Source organism: Chaetomium strumarium (assembly GCF_033439665.1).
Source record: "Chaetomium strumarium strain CBS 333.67 chromosome Unknown B0T15scaffold_3, whole genome shotgun sequence".
NCBI lineage: Eukaryota > Fungi > Ascomycota > Sordariomycetes > Sordariales > Chaetomiaceae > Chaetomium > Chaetomium strumarium.
The window spans coordinates 2,101,770-2,111,232 of NW_026944431.1; the positions used below are offsets into that span (position 1 = coordinate 2,101,770).

At 54.9% G+C, this 9,463-nt stretch overlaps 1 protein-coding gene and 1 non-coding gene across 2 annotated transcripts; both read right to left on the reverse strand.

Moving 5' to 3' along the window:
- Positions 1 to 511: 511 nt before the first annotated feature.
- B0T15DRAFT_t101 lies at positions 512 to 604 on the reverse strand. Its single transcript has one exon. It is a non-coding gene; the product is annotated as a tRNA-Gln (tRNA).
- Positions 605 to 859: 255 nt separating this feature from the next.
- Positions 860 to 4,725, reverse strand: B0T15DRAFT_393025 (uncharacterized protein; the record flags this gene model as incomplete). Its single annotated transcript, XM_062864670.1, has 11 exons — positions 860 to 895; positions 979 to 1,087; positions 1,170 to 1,225; positions 1,284 to 1,576; positions 1,666 to 1,682; positions 1,782 to 2,216; positions 2,813 to 3,182; positions 3,314 to 3,375; positions 3,977 to 4,096; positions 4,170 to 4,338; positions 4,413 to 4,725. Coding segments are annotated over 11 exons (1,980 nt in total), but the record flags the coding sequence as incomplete, so codon positions are not given.
- Between the last annotated feature and the right edge of the window lie 4,738 nt (positions 4,726 to 9,463).

Here is a 9,463-nt window from a genome sequence, read left to right on the forward strand (position 1 = left end):
CCCTCACGCGACTGAAACGATTGACCAGTTTCCCGAAGAGGTAATGCTTGCCTAGGTACTATTGGTACAACTGAAACCTACCTGACTCGGAGTTCACCGTGTACACAACAACAATACTGCCACCTGCTCGAGTCTGGCTACATGACAGTACGACTGAGTTCTGTATCCTTAAACTTGGGTAGGTGTTTGGTGCTTGGATCTCCAGAGTAGATGTGGCAATGCGAGATGCGTCATCTCTCCAGACTACACCATCGAGACCATGCATGCCCCGTAGGACTCGGTGAAAAGGAAGAAAATTGGACTGTAACTTCGTTCACACGGGAGCTCAGCTGGAAAGCGCCATAGATGGGAAACGGGGTTCCAAACACAGCGAGGACACCGCAGTTTAAGGGGGTTCTGAAGATCCTTGCTACGTCTGCAAAAGTAAACGCTTTTAGTCGGAATGAGCTTGTTTTAGGGCAAGAGGAGTACTTAAAAGGTATGAGAGCAAAATGTAAGAGTGCAAAAGGTGAGGTCGTGCCCGGGTTCGAACCGGGGTTATTGGAAAGTTTGACATTTTGACATCAGTCAAAATCCAAAGTGATAACCACTACACTACACAACCTTTCGCTGCTACTTTGCGAGCGCTGATTGGGCTCTTATAAAGTTTGCAAGGGAAGAAAGATGTCGGGTCAGGGTTATACCAAACAAAGTCGCCAGATCACCTCCACCAGAACATAACGGACTGAAAGACTCGGAAATGTAAATATATTCGGTTATCGTTATAATCCTCTACATATTGAACAGGGTCTCACGTGCATCAACCAAGTCTAAACCTCTAACCACACTGCTTGAATCGTCTTCTCTCATGCCCTACTTATCATGTCTGTTTGCGGTGGAGGACACCAGCGCCAGCCTGGAAACGGAAAAAAAAAGGGAGCATCAATCAGCCCATGTCCTAGCTGAAGAGCAGGAGTAAATGAACCCATCAGAACTTACTTGATGGCTGGGGAAGATCAACGTATCGGCGATAACGACATTCTGGCGCCGCCCTGCAACAAAGACGACGACCTCGGCAATGTCGTCGGGTGTCAGGGGATCGCAGCCACTACATCACGCAGTGTCAGGCACAGACAGGCACGCGACCAGAGAAGAGCTCCATGCTAAATAAGGCAAGGTAGAACGCTTACGCATAGACAGCATCCGCCTTGGACTTGTCTCCGTAAAACCGAACGACGGAGAATTCCTGGCCCCTTTGGTGTCAGTACCTCTTCGATCCATAACAACGACCCGATCAGACTCACCGTCTCAACCTGCCCGGGGTCAATCTCCATGACCCTGATGCGGGTGGCAATCAGCTCCTGGCGCAGAGCATCGGTGAAGGCGCGCACGGCAGCCTTGGTGGCGCAGTAGATGCTGCCGCCGGCGTAGGGCTCCCGTCCGGCAATGCTGCCAATGTTGATGATGTCGCCGGCGCCGCCGTCGGGCCGAGCCTTGAAGATGGGCAGGACGGCCTGGGTCATGTTGATCAGGCCGGTGACATTGGTCTGGAACATGACGTTGATGTCTTCCTCGGCAATCTCAGGTGCGCGGGCGACTGGGAGGAGCACGTTAGTCCCTTCTATCCTCATCCACTCCCACTCGCGGCCTCAAAAAGCGCTCGAAATCCGGACATTCCAAGCATACCTCCTTTGACCAGCCCCCTACAAATCATAACCCCGCGGTCAGCAACCAACTTGCCCATCACAACGTCTCCCCACCCAACGCATACACCAAACCGCTCACTTGAAGGAGGAACTCACGCATTGTTGACGAGCACATCAATGCTCCTGAACTCCTCAGGCAAGCCCCCGACAAAGCCCCGCACCTGCTCGGGATCGGCCACGTCCAGCGCGACGGGCAGCACCCTGACGCCGTCGCCAACTTCCTCCTTGATCTGCGCGGCAATCTCCTGCAGCCGGTCGACTCGCCGCGCCGTGAGGACCAGCTTCAGGTCCTTGGGCGCCGTGCGCGCAAACTCAAAGGCACAGCTCCGGCCGATGCCCGATGAGGCGCCCGTGATGACTATCGTCTTGCCCTCGAGGCGCTTGGCCATGGCGGCGGACATGGTTGTTCGCACTGCTGAAGCGGAGAAGAAGAAAGAGGAGGAGTAGGGTGTAGGTGTTGCCGGGAATACGGAACGAAAGTGGGGTCGGCAGTGGGAGTGAGCTTGAGCTTGGAACAGGAATCGTGCAGTGCTTATCACTTTTCTGGCGGTTGTTGCTGGTGTTGTTCGTGAGAACATCGCAGGAGACAAGGTATCTTATTTATTCAAGCCCGGGGAGGACTGGGTTGACAGCCGAACAGCCAACCCCCCGCGGAGTCGCCGTTGACGCCATCTCGTGGGCGGTCCACCTCCCTCAATACGGTATTGCCGGTGCCGGGCCGGCTCCGGAAAACGCCCCGCATTGCGCTCCATCGCATTCGCGCCGGCGATAAGCAGCTACCCCGCATTGCCTCAGCTTCCTCCTGGAATACGTGAGGTACGGTGGGTGGTAGCCGCCGCTCCAAGACATCCATCTCGGATAACACGAGCTATGCCGCAGCAGAGCTGGTTCAAGATTCTCTCAGTAAGGTAGGTACTTTACTATGTCCTGAACACCTTTCTATGAGCCGAGGAGCACTACCCCTTGAACATCCAAGTACTCGGGCATGGCAAATCCGCTAGCTCGGATTTCAGTCCGTTCTATCCAAGAACGCCAGTCTATATGGAGATGGTCCAACCAAGAAAAGCCATCCCTGTATGCGCAAGAATCGAACCTTAAGCAATGATCCAAGATAGGGCCTGAATCACTCCGTGGGGCCCGTATCCGAGTCCAGAGCTGCCTTTCTCCTCTCACCTTCCTCGAGATGCCGCTGCTTCATCATCTCCTCGAAAGAGACCCTGTTCCTGCGGCAGACCCCAAGAGTGCAGATGGTCGCGGCAGCGAGCACGGCGCAGCACACAATCATGTCCTCCTTCAGGGCGTCCGTGTACAGCCTCCTGATGAGCGCCCACTGCTCCGGCGCCAGGCTGTCTGATGCTAGGTTGGCAAGTGCCTCGGGCGGCACGCTCCCGCCGGCTAGCACCGCGCGGGTCTTGGTGCCCAGGATGGCCGACGACGCGGCAATGCCGATGCTGCCGCCAAAGATGCGGACCTGGGACATGATGCCTTGGGCAGAGGCTATTCCACCGGGTTTTGGTTAGCATCCCATATCATGGTCAGAGATAGAAGAGAAAAACAAAGAACAAAACCCACCATGCTCCCAAATGGGCGACTCCGTCAAAGCCAGCATGGTCGCGCCCGCAGCCGACAGCCCGAAACCGAGGCCAACAAACACCAGAAAGCCCAAGACCTTCGCCTCGATTTTACCTTCCTCCACAGAAGCAGACGCCGTCGTCTCGAGCGCACAGCCGAGTATCATCAGCGCGCACGCGGCAAGCAGCGTCTCCACGAACCGGACCTTCCTCCCTTCCTTGCCGCTGTTGATGGCGCCCGCCAGGGTCGTCCCGGCCGCGCTCGCGGCGAGCATGGGGAGCAGCATCAGCCCGGACTGCAGGGCGCTCCTGCCGTAGACAACCTGAAAGCGCACGGGGAAAGCGTAGATGCAGAGGAGGTAGGGGAAGCCCGTCAGCATGGTGTGCAGCACGGCGGCGACGTAGACGCGGTTGCGGAGCAGCACCGGCGGCAGGGCCATGGCGAGTTTGGGAGTGTTTTTATTGTTGTTACTGCTGCTGCTGTTGTTGCGGCGGGACAGCGACCATTGCCAGACGGCGAGCAGGCCGAGGGAGAGCACGCCGCAGAGGAGCGGGGCGAGGAAGACGGCCGAGGACCAGTTGGGCGATGCAGAGGCGTTTTGGAAGGGGAACACTATGAGAACGGCGGAGGCGATTCTGTATTGTTTTGGGGATGTATGTGTTAGCGGGTGGGTTGAAAAAGGGAAAGAAAAGATGAGAGAAGTGAAGAGGCGGACTCACAGGAGGAACGCGCCGATAAAGTCGACGTCTTTCCAGGCGCGGCGTTCCAGCGACGGGAGATGCCTCTTATCCGGCCAGGCGAGCATGAAGACGAGGAGGGAGAAGCCACCTACCGGTCCGCTGTGGGTGTGTTAGCAGAGCCCCGCGTGTGTGGATCAAAGAGTGGAAGCCTGGAAGGAACGACACGACATACTTGATCCAAAACACCCATCTCCAACTCGTGTACTGCGTGAGGATGCCTCCCAGAACAGGGCCCAACACCCCCGCGGAAGCTATCACTAATCCCACAAGACTTGCGATATGCTTCTGGAGATGAGTCGGCGTCAGCTCAGGAAGAGTGATCATCGAGACACTATACAGTCCTATGTCGCTTCACCATCAGCCCCTTAATTCCTTCCCCCCCGCCCGCTCCAAGGTAGCCCGAGCAGCAACTTACCAGACCCGCCCAACCCCTGGATCGCCCGAAAGGCGATGAGCTGCCCCATCGCCTGACTGAACCCGCACGCCAGCGAGAAGACGATGAACACGACGTAGGCAGAGATGAAGGCGACTCGGCGGCCGACGACGTCCGAGATGCGAGCGTAGAGCACGGCACAGCTGAGGTACGTGAGCGTGTAGGCCAGCGCGACCCAGTTGATGCTGTCGACGTCGCCGAACTCGACGGCGATGGTGAAGAGGGAAGTGGCGACGATGGAGGAGTCGAGCAAGGAGAGGAAGAGGCCGAGTGCGACTCTGAGGAACGTGTGTTGTCAGCCCTCCCCCTTTCGTGCGGAGAAAGAGGTGGTGGGTTAGGGCTGGTCGCCAGCCAAGGGGAGGAGGGCCTTACCCCGTTGACAGGGCGATGAGGCGTAGGCGTGGTATGTTTGGAGAGCCCAAGTCCTTTCCATCTGCGCCATTCTCGTCCGCTCCGGTCTGAGGCGCTTCGCTGTCGCTGGCAGCCGTAGATGTGAGTGCCGGTTCGGTAGAGAGTTGCTTTTCAGCGCCCGACTTATTCTTCGGCTCATCGTTGGGGGTCGCTTGTCCCATACCAAGCGATGCCATGGCGCTGAGAAAGTCCTGATCTGGACACAGATATCATGACGCCTCAAAGCCTGGCCGCCCAGTAGCAGCTGCGGACAGTTTATATATGTCATCCTTCGGGAGCTTCGGGCGGCGACCGAAGTTACAGCTGGGCCTGTTAGGGCTGTTGCGGCTTCACTTCGCCTTCGAGTTAACACTACTAGTCGTCATGGTTGGGCCAGCCCACATGTCAGCAGCAATGTCAGCGATCCGAGAATGCGAGCATGGCGGTATGCGAAGTCAATAGGGGTCCAGTTGGCTTGGGCCGAGTGCGAGGGCGATGGGTGAGCCTGGTGCCGTGCCCTCCCCTATGGTTCTAGTGGTCAATCCGAACGATTTGTCCAATACAAAGGCCGTCAATCGTCTACGGGTGTGTCTAAGCCTGGGGACCGCCAATGACATGGCGAGTAATACCGGAGATCGGAAGACTTTTCGGCCTATTATGATGTTTCCGGATGCATTCGACATCACCGCGCCGCTTCCCGGCCGCATTCGCACTCGCTAAACCCATCTCCCAGATCCCTTTGAATTGGGGCGTGCCAACCCTGTGATTGGTGGTCTTACGGCGCTAGTGACGCCGCGTCGAAAACTAACAGCCCTACGCAGATTGAAAATCCGAGCCTCAATCCACAGATGTTCATTCAATGTGGCATGATGGCCGTGAATGCGATAGTGCATGAGTGCGGTGTTCCATGACAGCGTACCTACCATCTTCCGTTCTCTTATCTGTCGATACAGAGTGTTAGTTATACAGAGTGTTGGCAAATCGGGGATTCCTCGGCCTGCTATTGTCCACGGTTTAGGTTACTGTAGCAACAGCTGAGAGAGGAAATACAACATCTCTCAGTATACCTCTACCTATTTCCGCTCGTGGGGATCCACCGTACAGGGTCGAGATATATAGATACAAGTGTATGGCCGAACGGAAGGTTTCTAGGCACTTTTCTCACTTCACGGAGTTTGACTTATCAAGACCGTGGGGGATGATGCTCACTTCAGAGGGGCATCCACCAACGGCGCCAAGACTGGTGATGGAGCAAAAATCAGCGAAAGACATACAACACCGAGGATTCCCCAGTCGTCACCGACCTGAGTACTAACTCGGCCCTTGGTAGCTTGACGAGGGCAGAGCGGACGGGATGCCGTACTTCCTACCAGGTATGGTCGTATGTAGGGGAAAACGGCAAAGGCGGCATTATATAGTATTCTATGTTGAAGCTGAAGAAGCGTGGTGTGGCCGGGCTCCTGCAGCATATTATGGCTCGGTTCAACTCTCCGTCAGTCTCATTTGTTGTCTTTAGTACTACATCGCGGTTGAAAGCCCCTTTACTCTCCCATGACCACTCCTACACTGCTTTATTGTACATGCACCCAAGTGCCTATCCCACTGTGTAGCAAAGCTACTTCGGAGAGTACAGGTGAATTTGGAGAGCAGAGGATTTTTCCTTAGTTCCTGGTCCGCGTTGAGCTATCTGAGGTGTGTACCGAGACCCAGCACTAAGCTATAGAGTATCGAAGCAGGTTCCATGGGCAGATGAGATGCGCAGCGGCAACCAGGGGTTTGTGGAAGCCGACTTGCTGATGCCTCGAATCATGCAACAAGCGTTCCCAACGAGTTGCGCGTGTGCTACGTATGTGCTACTGCATTTCATAATCAGCAGCGTGGTTTCTGTGTTGGTCGAGCGTTGATGTCAGCCGAACTTAATATAGCTCGGGGGTTGTGATTGTACCTCAAGTGACAGGACAAAAAGCTGACTCGACTACTGATTCCTCTTCTCATTCTCGTCTTTTTCCTTCTACATTTCCGGTTCTCTCAAGACACGACTACGACTGTTTGGTCCAATCGCTTCTTGAACTATGAGCGCGAAGAGCTCGAGGTACAGTTTGGGGCTCTGATTATGGTACTTTGCGCCTATTTACTGTCTGCTTTCCGAGGCCAATGTCAAAGACTTGTTGGGCAGTTCGGTTGGCTGGGGAATGGCAGGGTGGCCCAGTCGTCCTCTCACCAGGCAGTGTCTCCTCCTTGAGACGGTCATGTTAACGCAAGACAATCGAAGCATGCAGACCTCCTACACCACAGTTATGGTTATTCGAGCGTTTATATGACCTAGTGCTTTTTTTTTTGCTATCCCTAAGGTGTCGGTATTTGAGGCAGAGGTTCCCAGCTTCCGAAAAGGAAACATATAGAAGACGCAGAGGACTCGACAATGCTCAACGGACTTGCATCGTGCAGTAGTAGAGGAACTACATCCCTCTTCATCCCTGTACTCGCGCCAGAACGGACCTGACAGAGCTCACACTGAGTGTTAGCCTTTGTGATTGCTAGCCACGCCTGACACCAGCTGTTGGTTTTCTTTGGCTACCTACCTACTAGTCCGGTATCTTACGTAGGTATGCAACCTTTGACTTCGATAGTCAGCAATACTACAGGACCCTGAACCAATCTTCAATGGACAGTGGGAAGTGCAACTTGAATGTGGGCTGGCTAGAAGCTTAGCTCTTTAGGTTCGGCGACCAGACGTGTTGACGAGGAGACTTAAGAGAACGCTGAGGGAAGTATAGTACAATACTCTAGCCTTGAGATCCAAACTCGATACGTTCAGGACCGCAAGGGCTTGTTCCACATTCTAGTGACAGCCGGTTTCTCCAATGGCGATGCCAGAACTTAAACGTGCAGTTGCCACCGGGAGGGCGCCCTTCAGAACCAGAGTCTCATTTTTGACACGGTCTCTTCGGGCCCCGGCCCCGCCTCGACTTTGAGCTCTGATGCCAGGTCAGACTCTAGGTAGGGCGAGATATCCGAGTGCGCAGTTTGTATCTTGTAAGACCGATCTAGCGAGCCTGGATATGACAAGTCCATCATCCAGGCGACATCAACCACCAAGCTGCCAGAAATGTTCCAGAAGACGGGACATCGGATGCTGAATGTGAATTGGTCAGAACGGAGCACCAGCGGCCTCCAATACCGCCAGGCACGCCTAGCTTAACGGGGCCTGTTTTATGAGCGGAAGGAACAGCAAAGACCACTGGTACTGTGTAAGTACGTAAACCAAAAGCCTACGACCGAATGATACACGAAGTACCTGAGATATGTATGCCTTAGTACAGTAAAGTCCATTCGCTCGTCGTCTATCATCAATTCTAGCGGAACTGCCGGTCATACCACTGCAGTCGGGCAATTCTCAAAGACCTTACAAAGTACGGATTATTTACCCCGCATTCTCTACCCCTGCATGCACAGTTCAACGGTCAACCAAGCACAGCCAACCCAAGGATCGGTTTCCGGGTGCCATCGAGAATTCACACCGGTATAGCAGATTCCTCGCAAAGGAATATACTCCATCTCATCGTACACGTGTATGCTGTTTCTGACCATGCCGACCTGAAAGGGAAGGTGGTTGTCTGGTTCTTTTGTGATTCGGTAAGGGCTGGCCTGCATCGGCTTCCCCGCATTCCCATTTTTCTTATCCCCCAGCCTGCATTGTTACCCCGCACTCCCCAACAAATGCCTTGCAGGCTTCCCCACACTGTACACTCGGTACCTGAGGTGGTGTCTTGGCGGCCCCGGTCCCCCCGACTTGAGACTCCAGCACAACCGCGCTACGGGCCGCAAATCCAGATTGCCAAGCGGCATCGATGCTGAAGTCCCGAGTCATTTTCCCGCCCAATCGTATCTCGCCGTTTTCTCTGAATCGGGAAACCGTTCCTTTCCCTGTGTTCGCCCCTAAACCCCATGCAGCCGCCGCGGCGATTCAAGCATCACAACATACGCATCAAGATCAGTACTTCGACGTCATTAGGCAGCATGAGCCTTTCAGATGCCGAAGTATGACAGGGAAGAACGCATCTCTGGGCATGCGCCGGGCGGCATCTTCCTTCACTTGGCAGCGCGGATAGAAGGGGGGGAAATGGCGAACGTTGTTAGTATGGAATACTTAGTATGTACTAGTATTTACCCCCTCGCGCTGCTGAGAGCCGCCCGGATCGAATTAGCGCCCGACACCCCGTGTCTCCTCTCCTCTGCCAAGGGCGCCGTCATGAACGAAGTTGTTTTCGCGCCCTCCCCTAGCGTAGTGTATGTACACAGTAGACATCGCCTAGACCAGAGGTGGAGTCCCCGATGTAACACACACCGAGCTTAACGCCGGTCTTGTTCCTGTCTGCTACGCTGAAGTTCAGGGGGATATCGTCGATCACAGCCGCGATGAGTTAAGCACCCAGCCACATACACTACATAGCACGGCTTGGCGTTCTGGCGCATCGGCCCTGACATCCATGGTGGTAGCGGCCCACCAGAGAGCGTTCGAGAAGTGCGATGTCACCTCTCTTCATCAGGCAGGGGCAGGTTGACTGTCCCGTCTTTCCACGAGCTAGCGCCTTCTCGAGGGGACCTAACGCCGGTTGATTTCAGCACGTTCACCACAACTC